This window comes from Uranotaenia lowii, chromosome 2 (genome assembly GCF_029784155.1).
Source record: "Uranotaenia lowii strain MFRU-FL chromosome 2, ASM2978415v1, whole genome shotgun sequence".
Lineage (NCBI taxonomy): Eukaryota > Metazoa > Arthropoda > Insecta > Diptera > Culicidae > Uranotaenia > Uranotaenia lowii.
The window spans coordinates 69,398,888-69,416,781 of record NC_073692.1 but is presented as its reverse complement, the minus strand read 5'-3'; the positions used below and the strand labels follow the sequence as shown (position 1 = coordinate 69,416,781).

Genomic DNA, 17,894 nt, shown 5'->3' with positions numbered 1-17,894 from the left:
GGACTTTCAGTACACCTAATAAATAATAACAAAAATTCTCATCATTAAAAATTTATTCGAATATCTAAACATTGATAAGAAAAATTCAAAAAATGTTACATATTTCAACCTTCGACGATTTTTTTTTCGTTGAATTCCATTGTAAACAAAACAAATACCATGACAAAAAATGACAGACATTTTAGACATGTCGCTTCGAATTCCCAGGTAGGGTTTCTTCAAAACACCTAGAAGTATCTTGAACGGTGCGTTAGAATGAGTTTAGCAAACGTTTTAGACTTTTTTGAAAGAAGTTGCATTAATAGCGCTTGGAAGTTCCGTTATCTATATTTTAACCTTTCAAAAGGCGATGGAAGATCCTAAGCAGTGTTCGGAAAATCGCTCAAGAAAAGCAATCAGGAATGGTTTCTAGCTAGAATGATGCTACCTCCGAGTGCTGTGATACGCACGTGGTAAAAGTACCCATTGAATATATGTCGAAAATCAACACTAACTTGATACAAGAAGATATACCATGCCCCACCGGAGGCTACCGTTGCTATTCGTCACGTGGCTAATCGACGGTGATCGACATACTTGGTGATACATTTTGAACGTCGCTCCCTCAATCATTCCCGAACGTCTATCCTCGCATCTTTGTTGATAATGCTCGTTATTGATAGACGATCATTAATGTTTCAAAAGGAAAAATCTGTATAAATACCAGGACCACATGTTCAAAAAAGCTGTAGCACATGCTGGACAGTTCATTGCGGTTATCTAGTCATGATTTTGTCCTTCTAGGCAAAACGAAAAATAAAAAATCATCTGATAGCCTACATAGATCGCTCAGAACTAATACATATCAGTTATGATCCTAAAGGTTGAAAGTCGTTAGGGGAAGGAAATCAGCATCGAGACGTTCGTTGCTGATAGTCTGCGTCCTTTTTTACCTCATCATGTATCGCAAAAGTGTTTCAAATACAGAAGCGTCGTTGTCATGCATGATTGTTTGTATGATTTGGTTGAAGAAGGAAAATTTGACTGCTTTGATTTTTTGGCTCTGAATGTAGTCAAGCATGGCTCAGTGAAAATGATTGATTTTCGGAAGCATGATCCAAAGTAACTTTTAAGTGACATGAGTCGCCTGAAGCTTCCCTAAAACATTTTTTCAGCCAAATGTGAACTTCGGAGTTCAACCTTAAATTAAAAACGCGACTTTTGGTTGCTTGGGAAGTAACTTGTTAGGTACCATTGCTGAAGTGAAAAAGTGAAAATATGGAGTGACTACCAAAAAAGCATCATCACTTTGAGCGAAATTTCCGTTACTTTGACGTAGCCTGATTTTAATTTCACTAGTTCCAGATTTTTGAAAAAAAAAAAAAAAATATTGGCAACCCTGGCTGTAAAGAGCTCTTACATTTCGGTAAGAGAAAGAGAATTCTAGTCAAAAGTGCCCCAATTTTTGAATCATACACACCAGTGCGTATGGATATAACAATTGTTTTGACATATTTAGAAGCATATGTTAAGGCATTTACAGTTCCTGCATTCCGCCTTTGTTTGTGCAATCTTATTCAATTTGCAACAGTGCAACAAACAGTTTCTCTCTCATCACGCTGAGCACTGGTGTCTCTCATTTGACCTCAAATTAACTCAAGCACGTCTTTCTCGCCTACAAAAAATCTGTGTTAGCTCTCAGATTTCTCCTCCACACATTATAATTTTCCGGAGAAGGAAATTCTCTTCATCAGCAGACGTGAATGCTCTCGTTCACTCTTATGTGTAGACAGTTTCACACTTGTTAGCAGTGTGATTTATCTCTCTCCGCACAGATTGAGGGCACAGTAGAAACAGAATTGCATTCTCTTGCATTGAACAAGCTAAACAGAAGAGAAATGCCAACCATCATTGTAGGTGTCACCACTAAAGGTTGTCAACCCCTTCCATAATGTTTTTTCTTACTTTTGATCTTCAGTTATCTTCCAAGTACAAGGTGAATTGAAAAAAATAATACACGTAAATATTTAGACAACTCACGCGAACTACGCTTTTTGTAACACTACCTTACGGTTCGAGGCCCATTTTTCCGGATAACACTTGATTACAAAATTAACATATTAACCCTCCGATAGCTTATACAGGATGTTTGAATACTTCTTTTGAAGTTTTCCTTACTTCTCTATGGATATTTGACTTGCTTCACTGCGATTCACATTGCGTATTTTATTGTTGTTGCGCTGATGTTACGTTACGTAAAGTTAGGCTGACTCAGTGGTCGGAAAATCGCTCAAGAAAAGCATTCAGGAATGGTTTCTAGCTAGAATGATGCTACCTCCGAGTGCTGTGATACGCACGTGGTAAAAGTACCCATTGAATATATGTCGAAAATCAACACTAACTTGATACAAGAAGATATACCATGCCCCACCGGAGTCTACCGTTGCTATTCGTCACGTGGCTAATCGACGGTGATCGACATACTTGGTGATACATTTTGAACGTCGCTCCCTCAATCATTCCCGAACGTCTATCCTCGCATCATTGTTGATAATGCTCGTTATTGATAGACGATCATTAATGTTTCAAAAGGAAAAATCTGAATAAATACCAGGACCACATGTTCAAAAAAGCTGTAGCACATGCTGGACAGTTCATTGCGGTTACCTAGTCATGATTTTGTCCTTCTAGGCAAAACGAAAAATAAAAAATCATCTGATAGCCTACATAGATCGCTCAGAACTGATACATATCAATTATGATCCTAAAGGTTGAAAGTCGTTAGGGGAAGGAAATCAGCATCGAGACGTTCGTTGCTGATAGTCTGCGTCCTTTTTTACCTCATCATGTATCGCAAAAGTGTTTCAAATACAGAAGCGTCGTTGTCATGCATGATTGTTTGTATGATTTGGTTGAAGAAGGAAAATTTGACTGCTTCGATTGTTTGGCTCTGAATGTAGTCAAGCATGGCTCAGTGAAAATGATTGATTTTCGGAAGCATGGGCTGACTTATAGAACAGGATACATAAAGATTTTATTGCGGTTACTGGGAAAATTTCTAATCGAGCGACGGTAGCCTTCCGTGCGGTAGGCTAGCCGGAGCAGTAAACACAGTTAAAAAATTCACTCTTACTCACTAATTTCATTGAAAAGTTAAGAAGTAAATTCTTGAATCAATCTTCAAATCATTATTTTGCAAGAGAGGACAAAACATGAAGTCATCGGAATGAAATATTATTATTCTTAGTATTCATTGAGATTGAATTAATTACGAGCGTTAAAATCCCAGACAAAACAAAAAATATTGAACACTATTGAAAACACATTTTTCCATAGCCTGAGAATTAACGAATTTGGCATGACGAAGATTTTTGATGCGATAAATGCGTCTTTGATACTTCATATGCTGGTCGAATTCAATTATGTTGTCGTTAAAATGTAACAAATCGTATATGAGAAGTTAAAAAAAGGAGTTGTGTACGGTGAATAGTCTATTATAGGAAATAATACCATTCGCATCGCAAAAAATTGGACTGCGCACTCATAATTGCAAAACTTGTGCGATCTGTCAAATCAGTATAAAATCTGTCGGTTTTCTACACGCTAACCGCTTTTCAGTTAAACTTTATACGGATAACTCCGACTGCAAAACATAGCACGAAATCCAACATTCAATGAATGATCGCTACCGTGTCGTCGAACTCTAAACTTATTTAAACAACTACAGCGTTTTCTTTTTTTTCGTGAATTTGTCCGCTGATTGACCCCATCGCAAACAGTTTTTTTTATTATTCACTAGCTAACCCGGTGTGCTTTGCTACACCTTCCAAAAATAAATGTAATTTGTAAAAATTTATTCAAATTTAGATTTTTGTAAGCATTTTTTTTAATTAAACCTCATCATAGTTCAGAACCAACAACTTTGAAATGAGAGCGGCAGCTGGAGTTCCGAATTGCAATTCAAAGATGGTATACATTATATACTGAAACTTGATCTCTAAATTTGTTTTTCAAGATCTGAAATTTTTACTCTGTTTTTAAAGCTTCATAATGACTTAAATAATGTCAACATTTATGGATTTTCAATCATTTTTTCCCAAAGTGGGAAGTTAGGAACTTCCATAAAAAACATTTTTCACATTTATTTTTGAGTTATGCCAAATATCCGTACGCAAACAAATACTCTTATAAAATATGGCTCCTTCTTTGAAAAGCTCTTTATCTTAAACTTACATGGGAGCTCCCCCATCTTTTCCAATTTTGTCCCACACTGCTTTAAGAAGGTAGGCTGATTTACCCGGCTCGAGTTTACATAAATTTCAAATTGAAAGAAAAAGATTCACACGTTCGAATTTATTGCATATTGTACTTTATGGAGATAGAATTTTGAAAATCGATCAATAGCGTGAATCGGCACAGTTTTTTAATTATATTCCTAATATCCTGTATAATAATCACTTACAGCTCCTGATTAGCTTTAGATGGTGTATTTTTTGTTGTTGAAAAAATAAGCTATAGAAATTTTAAATAAAACGATGAAAAGGATTTTAAATAGCCCATTTCAAACAGCGTTTTTCACCATCCTCGCCCAGCTGTTTGAATATCTATCCTTTTTGCGCCAAAATTATGTTAAAAAAATGTTTAGCCTTATGCCAAACTTGTGGACATGAGACATTACGGCTTGAAGTTTTCCCAAACAGCTCTTGTCAAGGTATGAAAATTATCGATTTTATACAGTGCAAATTTCTTTTTATTTTTAATAAATTTATTAAAGCAAAAAATATAAAAACTTAAAAAAATATCAGTTCAACACGAAATAAATTCTCAGCGTTTTTTATTTTCTCTTTGAAATTCAACCAAAAAACAAATTTCTAAGTTAACATTTCTCCCGTATATTGGGGCAAGTTTAAATGCAAATGGCTTTAAAATGGATTTGATACGTATTTCTGTTTGTTTGTTTTGTCAAGTTTCATTGATATTTATATCTGCAGTATTGCTGCAGTATAAATTTGTGTTTGTTACTCCACTTTTAACGAATACTGTTCAAAGCAAATGGCCTTCATTACTAAAGACATTTAAGAAATTTAAATATCCGCTTCCGTTTCAACATTCGGAATACTCTTTCTGGTCTTTCCAATATATTGAATCATAGGATGAATTTCTTGAAAGTTCGTCGTTTGCTCTTGCCCCACCGTGTAAGTTGTCAGGAGGGAATATTGTTTTTAAAACTGTAAGGGTTTACTCAAAATTTCTCAAACAATTTTTGCTTCCAGTTGAATATCAGTTCTGATGTCTCACTTTTCAAAAAAGAAGTGAATCAAAAGTCTCTTTTATGCAGCCGTGTAACACAAAAACACTTTTCATGTTAAGTGCGTATTGGAATTGGTATGTTAACAAAAAGTACGATGTTTTTTTTAAAGAATTACTTAAAATAAAAAGCTCCCAATTTCATTTCTAAATTCGTTTCAGTTGTGTATTTTTAGGCCGAAGTAACAATTTCTAGAAGAAAACATATTTTTTTATTTTTTTGTAACAGAGAAAGGTTGAACGTTTGAACATGCTCCAGTGTTCCTTAAATGAAAATCCTTTCGGAAAACGAATTCCCTCACTTTTGTTCAATAAAAATCAGTTTATTTCACTGATACCTTTCATTTATGCACACGTCAGTTCTATCTTATCTAATTTAAAGAAGAGGCTCTTGATCATGCTCCAGTGTTCCTTGAATGAAAATTCTTTCGGAAAACGAATTCCTTCACTTTTGTTGAATAAAAATCAGTTTATTTCACTGATACCTTTCACTTTGCACACGTCAGTTCTATCTTATCTAATTTAAAGAAGAGGCTCCTTGATCAGTTCATGTGTAGGATCGGGTTTTTTTTATTGGTTAAAAGATTGTATCTATGTAAATTCTTTACTTTCTGTATTTTTTTTTCAATTGTCCCCAAAGTGTCCTACCATTATTTCATTAGAATCAGAACTAAATTTAAATTTTTATACAACAAACGCTACGTACATTTACACGAACTAAATTGGCAAAAACAAAATGAATATGTTTTATTCGATCTTCAAAAAGTCAATCTGGGTCACATCTAGGCGTCATTCATAACCATGTGCTGTACAAATGAGCTAGGAATCAAGTAGAAAAAAAAATACATCAAGGCTTCACATCGCCACCCCTTGCATTGAAAATATGGTTGGTTGAGAAATACGCGCCAAAATATTCTCACTGATCAGTATGCTATGCCTTGGTTACTATCCTTTTGCGACGTTGGCTCGCGACGCCTCGACCATAGAGACGAAAAACAAACCACCCAAAGGAAAAAAAATCTCGAGAAAATGGATGTCATGACTTTGATTTGCTTTGAAAAACTACAAATTTTGTATGGAAGCCCTTCCTCCCTTAAGTCGGATGGGGTTTTGACTATTACAGAAACCATCTCCGGCCTCAAAAACCCTCAGATGCCAATTTTGACGATGATCGGTTCAGTAGTTTCCAAGTCTATAGGGAACAGACAGACAGACAAACATTCATTTTTATATATATAGATTTTTCCGTGATTTCGACCGCTGATTGACCAAGCTCAAGGCAAACACAATTTTTTGTTTTATAAACAATAGATAATCCGATAATAATATTTGGTATACATGTTTGTTTGACAACTTTTTATTAAATCATCTTTAAATGTTTTCCGCTTGTTCATCCTATTTAATTTCAGTCGATAAATAATCCTTATGTAGAACAATGCTCATTTTTTTCTTGAATACTGTAATTTTTTTTACAGTGGTACCCTACGGGAGCTCAAATCAGCTATCGCAGAAATAGAAAAAAAAGAGTGGATCAGCAATAACCCTTATCCGCTCTTGAGTGTGAATATGACATATTGACACTATTGGAAGATTGGCGGCTTGTAACTTTTTTCGGGTGCATCCAAATAAAAAATCCTCGATGAATTCTTGAAATCTTTAAATTTGAATCATTATATTTAATGACACTGCTCGCTTGAAACCACTATATCTCTCTTGTTTCTTAATCGATTTTCACAAAATTTATATTTTTGGAAATCTCGAAATGTAACTCAAATATGTTTTTCAGACATTTATCACATACAAAACTTCAGTTTTACGTTATTCAAAGTCTAAAAAAAATCAAAAACACATGCTTCGGAAAAAGACTGTAGATCAGCTACGGAATGCTAAAAAAAAATTCACTTAGTGTCGCAGAAAGCTGAAGTTAGGTGCTATACGTTGCACATAAGGGTATGTTTTTTTATTTTTTTTTTTTAAATCATGACCACAAGAATGTAAAAAAGTGGTTTAAAACCGTACTTTTAAATCAATGAACCGCCAAAATTGGTTAAATCACACCAGATAAATTTTGAAAAGAGCACTGAAAAGTTTCGCATATTTTCGAAATACGAAAACAGAACTACTTCTAGTGTTATATTTATCATATTTTTTAAAAGTATTGCAGGGCTAATGTAATTACACCACTAGAATCGGAAAAATCACCTTTCTGGTGAATATAAATTTATTACGGAAATCTCGCGTTTATATACTCAAAATTCAGCCCAAAGTTGAATTTAAGTTCCAGAAAATCTGAGAAATTGCAAATTGACAAAAGGTTCCAAAAACAGCCACCTTTGAAAATTCGTCAAAAATGCTGTGTTTCGTATTTTGAAAATATAAAGATGCCAAACTACGCAAACTTTACAATCCTATTTTTTATCTGGTATGACTTAAACAATTTTGACGGTTCATTGCATTTTACACCACTTTTTTACATGATCTTAAAAAATTAAAATAAAATCCTTATGTGCAACGTATAGCTTCTAGCTTAAACTTTCTTAGACACTAAGAAAACTTTTTGTGAGCATTCCTTAGCTGATCTACAGTCTTTTTTCCGAAGCATTTTTTTTCGGATTTTCTTTTATACTTCGAATAACGGAAAGGTGTTGAAGGTGAAATAAATGATAACATATTCGAGCTACATTACGTGGTTTCCAAAAATATAAATTTTGTGAAAATCGGTTGGGAAACAAGAGAGATATATTGGTTTTACCTAGGAGTGTCGAATTGACACTCCAGAGACTTCAGCGGGTAAAAAATTCCGGGACGCATGAGGGTTAAATAACGTAATGTCGAGTCCTAGATATTGACTCCAGTTTGCTCCAACATCCAGCTTCGATGAGCATAAACAGATTTCTTTTAACAGCATGACATATTTCGATGTTATTTATCTATCTGTAAGTTTATGGTTCACACAATTTAATTAAGTACGTACTTGATATTGACAGGTGGTCACGGCGATCCGGGAGCTCCTCCAGGCACTGGACACGTACAAGAAAAGTGCACATCTAACAAAGGTCAGTTATTTCTATCTCTTCATGGGTGTAAAATGTTTCAAAAAGGACAAATTGACGAACGTTTCAATTGAATCGCTAAAGTAAATTTCCCTTTCCTCTTTTAATTACCTACGAGCTTTTGAAACTGCACGCTTTCCGATATTAAACCTGAACGTCTTTTTTTTTTAATGCCATGCAATCTGTCGATACCTCCCACGTGCACGTGTAGGAGGACAAGGATAAACTGGTACTGCTGCAGCTCCAGATTAGCAGTACGGAGGACCTGAAATGTTTGTTTGTCTTGCTGCTTCGCTGTTACAATCCCTCCCTCCAGAGTCGTCAGTACTTACAGGATCTGATTGTGACGAATCACATGTTGCTGCTGTTACTTGATGGGGTTGAGGAAATTCCCGGATCCAGTTCCGGAGACATGCTGAATCACATCAAACAGTGAGTTGTTTTTAAATGGTTTGCTACTTGTTTTGAAATATTTTCGTAATTTATAGGTTTGCGAATGCGGAAATTATGCATCAGTATGGTCTTTTGTTGGAAAATTTCCGAGAAAATGGAGCGTTTGTGAATGATTGTATTTTTACCATGATGCACCACATCGGGGGTGATCTGGGTCAGATCAATGTACTGTTTCAACCTATTATTTTGAAAACGTATTCACAAATCTGGGAAACGGAATATGAACTATGTGATGTGAGTTTTCATCGTTTTCTGTTATTGTTGGGAATTTTGTTCAATTTACGTTTGCATTCCAGGACTGGTCCGACCTGATTGAATACGTCATTCACAAGTTCATCAGTACACCCCAGCCAACACAGCTCACGTTGCCAGACGATTTGCCGGAGATAAGTACCCAGCTGCTGACGGCCAATCTTCTGGAGACTTGGACTCAGGAAGAGAAGGATTCGCTGCACTGGTACTATGTCCAGTGCAAGCAGAGCAAGTGTTTGGCGGCGGACATTCTTAAGCTCTTCCAGGAGAACGGAAACAAGAAGATAACTCGTGTGTCGATAATCGAGCAGCTGCGGGAACAGGACATCATCAAGCTGCAGGAGTACGATGAGCTGATGAAGGTGGAAAACCCGGACTACGAGCGGAACGTCCAGACGCCGGCCTTTTCGGTGGCCTCCGGCAATTCGGGCAAACGGGAGGACGAAGGCTCTCCGATGTCGAAGGCGGTCGACGACATTCAGGTGCGTTAGTTTTGTAATGTGTTTCTGAACACCGAAAAACATCAACGGTGATATTGTGTAGGTCTTGCGGGAACGATTGTTGAAGGAGAACAAAGGAAAGTTGATTGTGTGGCTGCAGAAAAGTTTGTTGGACTGTTGCTTCGTGAAGCTGAATCTACTTAGCGGTAATCTGTACGTGACTGCCAACATCAGCGGGCAGTGCAGCGTAGTCATCATGGAACCGGTATCGTACCACTGCATTTGTAAGTACTAGGTTATTTAGACCCCTCTGATACTTTCTCAAGATGTGTTGTCTCGTCGGAAATGTTTTCGTTTGCATGTTTTAGGCAAGAGTAGTTACCTCACGGAGAGATTTTGCATTCTGTTTGTTGAATGTTGTTTAAGTTCAGTTTGAAACACTAGGATAATTTAATGTCTGACCGAGATTTAACCTTGATCAAATCGCATCGACCAGAAGATTAATTGTACCATGTTGTTTTAATTTGGTAAAACGAAGACATTTTTGAAGAAGAATATGTGTTATAATAAGTCAATAGGGCATAATAGCTGATTGTGTTAGCATGGAATATTTAAGTTTTTACTCCGTATCTATGTGTATGGTTGAAGAACTTGTATAAATTTCCATGAAATCAGTAGATTCATGTCAGCGCAAATAGTGCGAATAGAGGATCAAATTATGATTCATCTAGTATCCGCAATAACATAAATTTTTTTTTCATTTAACATACCTATCATACAATACATTGTTTTTTCGTCCAAAGCCTTTGACGGTTTACTAAAATCGGCACAAAAACAAATCCATTCATTATTTTGACTTATTTTTGCGCAAAATGGTTCAATATTTAAAAATGTATAAATATTTTATTTTATTTTTACACAATTTGCCGTCTCACGCCATAGCTTGATGCACATACGTAATTCCTAAAACTCACTCGGTCCATGGCAAACGTTCTCCTATTTCTCTGGCATCCCACATTCGCCAGATCACGCTCCACTTGGTCTAACCACCTCGCTCTTTGTGCCCTTGCTCGTATCGTTCCTACTGGATTTGTAGCGAACACCTGTTTTCGTCCGACATTCTCGCAACATGTCCTGCCCAGCGCGTATCTGGGTTTACCATAGAGTCGCGCGAGCTCGTGGTTTATCCTTCGTCTCCACACTCCGTTCTCCTGCACGCTGTCAAAGATAGTTTTTAACGCTCGTCGTTCGAATACTCCGAGTGTACGCAGGTTCTCCTCAAGCAATATTTACGTCGCGTGCCCGTAAATGACAACCGGTCTAATGAGCGTCATGTACAGGTTTCACTTCGTGCGAGGGTTAAGTCTTCTCGACCGCAGTTGCTTGTGGAGTTCATAGTAGGCACGACTTCCGCTGATCATTCGCCTCCGGATCTCACGGCTGGTGTGGAGATAGACAAAGTCTTCGACCATCTCCAGCCGTCAATCGTGACCTTGTTATTACTGGACAAGCGGGTTCGATCGGTCTCGGATCCGCAGTTTGCGGTAGATCTCCTCCATCGCCGTAGATGATTGTCGTCGGCAAAGCACAGTTGTCTGGATCTGTTGAAAATCGTGCCCTGCATTTCACCCACCGCTCGTCGAATAACACCTTCTAGATAAAGAATAAATAAATAAAGAATTCACAAAAACCCGCACACAGCACTGCGTTTCATCCATCATCGCCTTGATCGTGTAGTATGCGTCTTTGAAGTACGTGGGTACTTATTGTTCACCGCATTTTTGGAGGATTTGACGGAGTTTGGAGATCTGATACGTCGTAGAGCGTCCATGAAGCCGGCCTGATGACTTCCCACGAATCTGTTTGTTTGTTGCGTAAGGCGGCGGAGTAGGATTCGGCACAACACTTCGTAGGCGCCATTCAGCAGTGATCGCTCGGTACTTCTCACAGTCCAATTTCTTGTAGATGGGACATATTATCCCTTTCTTCCACTCCTCCAGTAGCTGTTCTGTATCCCAGATCCGGACCATCAACCGGTGTAGGCTTCGCCAAGCTCGCCCTCTGCCGAAAGCGCCGCTTCGAGCGATTGTGCGTAGTCTGCTACCATTGTATTTATCTTTAGGTGGGGACTGGGGACAATCAAAAACTTCAGTATCAGTTCGTTGTATACATACAGTTTTTTTATTTATTTTTTATTTTTTTTTTTTTTAAAACGAACACAAACACATACAGGATCTCAATGAAACATGATGTTTCCTCGAAGAGATTCCTTTTTCTTAATTCTAAGCGTACATCTTTCGAGGATATGATGGCTAGCATCTTACAAATGCTAAAACCACCTACCCACCGAAAGTGTACTATGTATGCCGTGACCGGGATTCGATCTCATACCCCCTGGCTTAGAAGACTTGAAGGCTATCCTCTACGCCACGGGCGGCGGCGTTATTTATAAACGACTGTGACGTGACGCTACGCCATTACGGCGTCAGGTGTTAAGCGTCCAAATGTAGCCATGGAACTTATTAGGAGGAATCTTTGAGAACCAAATAAATTTGTTTATTATTTTGAACAAATAGCGTCCTGGTGCTGCGCGTCAAGAAGAAACAGCGTAAACAAAAAGGTGCTTTTATTGTGATTTTTGAAATAACATGTCAACATCGTGAAGCTCATAAACATTTGTGACGTAGCAATCGAAACATTGAAAAAACTTATTCTCACACTCGTGCGAGGGTAACCGGTAATCTCTTGTTCGCATTTATACATAAATTAAAAAGGTCTGCTACGACCTCAAGTTGCTTCAGTCGTGCGATGTTTAACCGAGGCGGGCGTCGGTTTCGTATATTGTTCACTACGGAGAGTTTTGGACGCATCTTCGTCATCACCACGGTTCAACAAAACGCACTCGTTTATCTTGAGCGAAAAACTTCGTCGTTTGCGTTCTGGCCGTTGGCGCACTCTCGCTCAAAACAAAAACACGCTCGCTCAATCTTTCCCAATCGTTCTCGTCGACAAGATGCGCTATCCGAAATCTGGCGAGCGACCGAGTCAGACAGGCACGGCTAGTTCTCGCGCGTCCTAACCGAGCAGCGTGCGAGGCCTCTTTTTTCGCTCACAGAACAGCATGCAGCAGCTCACAAAACAGCGCGCAGCGGCTCTCCGAACGGTCCGAGGCGGCTCTCTTTTTGTCACCGGGCGGCGCGCACGGGCTCGAGTGTGGGCCTGGTGTTTCGTGTTTGCCGTGAATCAATTGAGAAATCTGTGTATATATGTTGCGGCGCACCGCAACGTTTCAAACCAGGTGTTATCTTGCTCCTGGGTGTTAAAAAAGCGAGCCAGGAGCCAAATTTGAATACCGATCAGCTCCTGATTTGACCGGTCCTAAAGCGTCGAGGGAAAATTTACAAAAGAAAATAGCAACAAACAACAACAACGCCTATCGGTGTGTCACCAGTGGCAAAAATGGAAACAAGTTTAGCACTTACCGGTGCGCAAATGAGCCGCTAAAGCTGAAATAAGACCTATAATGTGTACCGGGTTAACACCTTGGATAACACTTACCGGTACTGATGCTCTAATTGTATCAGCAGGATAGTTGAGACATATGGTAGCGCGCAATGGGCTTGATGGAAGTTTTATAAGAATTAATGTAGGAGGTTAACGTTACCTATTAGTAATAGTTACCAGCACTAGTCACTATAAGAAATTTTAATAATTCATGGTAAATTTTCCATAGTTACTAGTACTGGTAACTTTTACTAGTTGCTAGAATATTCCAACATTCGTTTTAACATTCCCCTTTGATTTGATATTTTTCGCAAAATTTTACTATTTCATGGTAAAAATTTCATAGTTATTAGCGGTGGTAACTATTACTTTTAAGTATTTTAAAACTTCTTACATTGATTATAATAACCCTCCCCCAAGCCGCTTCTATTGATTAACACGTTCATCCCCACGCTTATTTTGGTAGTTTTACTCTTGGAGCGAGAAAATAAAGAAGGAAAATCCAAGCCTTGCAACGTGTGGCTAAAATAGGCTAATATGAGCTTCTAACTTGAGTTAGAGAGCATCACACGGTTTTGATGTGACGGGGCCTCCCAGGAAATACACCCGTCACAAGAATATGGGTCCCATGGCGACCAACGTGTTAAATTATTCGCACGTATTTCTCCATCGGCCTCAAACACGAATAAAACGGCCAACACTCCGTGTATTAAAGAGAGCCGCTTGGTCATCTCGGTAGACGCTCGGTGTTCCACACACGCACGCGGCTAGAGAAACGCAAACGCAATTCGAGAACCGCTCGCGCTCTCGAATAGGTGCGCAAATTCGCACCTCTCACTATTTTCCAAACTGTGTTTCGGCCGCAAATTTCTCTTGAGAACTTTGAGCAATCAAATGTGCCCGTGAACGGAGAACAATAGAGTTGCGTAAACTTTTCTCTTTCTCATTCGGCGCACTTGTGCGTGTTGAACCCTGGTCGATTTTTAATTTTCAATCTAGAAATGCATACTTATGAAACCTCTTTGTCAAGCAGTTGTCGAAAACTACAGCTAAGAGAAGCTTATAATCATGAGAAACCAAATTTTAGAACAAACATCAATTTGGTAGCCTACGAAATCCTTTGTCTTTGTGTTATTCGATCTAAATAATGATTGACAGTTAAATCTAACAGCATTTTGAGGAAAAAAATCCTATGTTTGGAAGAAGAGAAACATAAAGATGAATAACCCCCTCCACCCCTTCTCCCCCCGTCGAAGAGCCGGGTTTAAATCAACATACAGAGATGCCAATATGCCTGATTTTTCAGGGATTGCCTGATTTTTCGAGGCTCTGCCTGACAACCTGAAAAGCCATTGAATTTCCCTGATTTTTCAAAAAATGCCTGATTTTGCCTGATTTTTGCGAATGTGATGAAAAATGGATAGTAAGGAACTAAATTAGGTACCATTGCTGAAGTTAAAAAGCGAAAATGTGGCTGAATGAAACCAATCGAAAGATTCCCATTAATTCATATCTTAAAAAGGGAATGAAAAGGAATCTTTCGGCTTTGATTCAGTAGAATTATGCAACCAAGTAGGCCCACAACACACTAAAAATGTAGGGTGATGACCAAAAAAAAAAAAAAGGTCATCACTTTTAGAGGAATTTCCGTTACTTATGTAGCCTGATTTTGCCTGATTTTTATTTCACCAGTTCCCTGATTTTTGAAAATATATGTTGGCAACCCTGTCAACATATAATATTCAATTGAACTTGTCCTAGCCTGAGACGAAATTATTCGTTGGATTAGTTATTCTATTTGTTTGGAAACTGGTAGTTTATATTCAATGAGTTGGTTATGAATAATACATTAAGGGTGAAAGTTTTAACATGTGCGAAATCGCTCATACTACACCCACACAAAACTAAACTCCAAGCTGTGCAAAACCAATTGAAGCATCCATTAAGCTTTCAACAGAAAAACTTCTAGACGAGAGTTGTGATGGTTTTTCAACGGAATGGATTTGAATGCTAATTGCTTCTGCTGATAGCATTTCGCGGGCTTTTCACCTCCGGTAACAGATTTTTCGAGGAATCTCGTTTTCATCGAAGTAAGGAGGCTTGAATGTATCCATTCAAGGAGATAGAGATTTCATTGGCAAAAAGAACTTTTTATAGTAAATAATTGGCTCGACAAATTCTAGAACCTCTTCCTACATTTTATCATTTTAATTGTTAATTCAGTATTATGTCTTCTGTATCTTATATGAATTATGAATCTGAGCAGAGTTAAGCTTTAAACCTTAACTTTTTAATTGTATACCGAATTTGATATTGTTGTCGTTGGCCTTGCAATGTTTTTTTTTTATTTTTATGTTTTTTCTGAAAAGATTGTTCAAATTTGCTGGTTTTTAACAGTCATAAAACATTTTTTAATTTGACAATTTAAATGTATCATGTTAAAACCCTTGGTATCATTGAGTAGAAAAAAAGTAGAAAATTAGAAGTTTCGTTGTGGTATTCAGGAAAAAATTAATGTTCGTATGTTTTTACCGATGTTTGATTTGGATTATGTAATTTTGATTACTTAAAATGCAGACACTTTTATTCAGTTTTAAACATTGTAATTAAAGTATGTTAAAATTGTACATTCAAACCCTTTCAAAACAACATTTGAGTAAAAACCATTTATGCAACCACCGGAATGTTTTGTTTCTCTGATTTGTCGGTGAGTAAGTAATTTTTATCAAAAAGTAATAAAGACTCAACTCAGAAAACTTCATAAAAGCTGCGTGTAATTTCTCAAAAAATAAAAGTTTCGGAAAAAGAATCCTTCTCTTTATCAAATCCTAACTAGATAAAATTGTATCAAAATCCTAAATTATTCGTTTCAGTGAAAAAGAAATCTATACCAGTCATACCGTGGAACCAGGAACAATTCAGCATACTCTCATATCAACCATTCATACTGTTGCTCCATAAGCTGGGATTCCATTTGCCAGCCGATGCCAAGAAAATGTTCGTTCGAATACCAGAATTTTGGACCGCCGACATCCTGTACAACATTGCTCAGAAATTAGGTCCCCTGGAAAAGTGTAAGTATCGACTAATTTGATTCCCCCTAATTATATCAAGCCATCCAGCCAGAATTCAAAGAAAAAACTTTGTTCGAGAATGTTGTTCTATTATTTTCCCAACTTTTTCCCTCTCGCCCAGCCATCATCAAATTCGACTTAAAATACCTTAACAAGGCCCTGTCGATGGAGAAGCAAGCCAGCAAGGAGGACGAGCCCTGCCGACTGGTCCCGGAACATCGTCCCGACAATTATGGCGCAATAGCAAGGTCGAATAAGTCAAATCCTGTTTGCAGGTTATTTATTTTTCATCCAGTACTGTTAACCAAAAGTTGTATGTATCCCGTCCTTGTCTAGCTTCTTCAATTGGAGAGCGTGGGTGGACGGCGGTCCATACTTGATACAACTGTGTCGACAGGATGTTGCTTTTGAGTTCTAGCAAAGCTGTTAAAGCTGATTTTAGAAAACTTTTCCCCTTGGCTTACACATATTCTGTGTTTCCTTTCGCCCGAACAGATTTACACCCGAAGTCACCACCAACTGGCTGCAGCTGGTCATGAGCAACAAAGTCGTAGAAAGGTTTGCCCAGCTTAATTACTAATTAGCCTAGCTTTAAAGTAAGCCTCACCTTTTTTGGAAATTTATTTTTTTCTTGTGGAAAAATTCTCGTCCAGGCTAAATTTACTCGAAATGAGGCATTATGACGAAAATAAATTTCTCCTCATTGCTTCATTTCTCTTTAACTGTAGAAATAAATTCTGCGAATCCTCTTACGGTTTTAATGATGCTGTTATAAATAAAAATATGAATGTATAAAAAAAACTCATTTGATTTCCTACTGCATCCGACAGAACATCGATCGATTCCCCAGGAACATCTTCTGGTAAGCGAGATGCGCCCAGTTTGCTTCATCCGGGATGTATCCCGAGCCTGCAGACGTCTAGCCACGGCAAGCTGTCTCACGATTTGTCCATCATCATAGAGGCCACTAACGACGATCTGCAAATCGATGACGTTAAGGACTCGGATACGGAAGAAACCGATGACGACAAGCTGGACTTTTCCGATGGGCCCACCCTGGAGGAGCACGATGTTATGAGGTGAGGGAGATGTTTCTTTTTCCTTACATTCGATTTGTGAGAAGGAAGTAAAACTTCAATAGAATGTCCCATCAATTATGAATGCAAAGCGTAGTTCTAGGAAATAAAAACAGATGGTTATTAATAACGGTCAAGCAAAATTTTGCTCTGCGATTGTTTAAGAATTCAATTTGTCGGGAATCATCTGATCAGAAGAAGCTAACGTGCATAATATCTGATTTTTGCATATAATTTTTGATCAAAAACTAGTCAAAATGCTTACGATGGATTAAATCTATCACTAGTTGCCCGATGTGCTTTGCTACACCTTATAAAAATAAATGAAACTTGTAAATTGTTTTAATTTAGATTTTTTTGTAGGCATCATTTTAAAACAAATTTCAACATAATTCAGATCCAACAACTTTACCTTTTCATATTCAAAGACCCTTCCATGCCAAATTAGATTCCATTTGCTCGAATAATTTTCGAGTTTTGCAATACAAAATTTGTATGGGAGCCCAGTCCTTGTATGGGAATCCCTTCCTCCCTTTCTATCTTACCAATAAAAGAAGGAAGAGTTTCGATTAATCATAAAACTATCACTCAGACTTAAATACTCCCCCGTACGAAAAATGATTCAATGAATCTTTGGTACCTTTCGCAGTTTCCAGTGGGGAGATAGTAATAGGCTCCCATGGCAAATTTGGTTCCATTGAATAATTTTGGAACTATGTAAAAAACTGTGAGAAGGCAGCTTTACAGTTTTTTACA

At 37.7% G+C, this 17,894-nt stretch overlaps 1 protein-coding gene across 1 annotated transcript; it reads left to right on the top strand.

Annotated features, from left to right (window-relative positions):
- Positions 1–8,192: 8,192 nt before the first annotated feature.
- On the top strand, positions 8,193–17,145 carry LOC129741532 (protein timeless-like). The gene is made up of 10 exons (XM_055733272.1): positions 8,193–8,222; positions 8,274–8,342; positions 8,551–8,771; positions 8,828–9,026; positions 9,089–9,526; positions 9,588–9,768; positions 15,862–16,062; positions 16,184–16,337; positions 16,558–16,620; positions 16,893–17,145. The coding sequence occupies exons 1-10, from the start codon at positions 8,193–8,195 to the stop codon at positions 17,143–17,145; spliced, it is 1,809 nt and encodes a 602-aa protein (XP_055589247.1).
- The last annotated feature ends 749 nt before the right edge of the window (positions 17,146–17,894 follow it).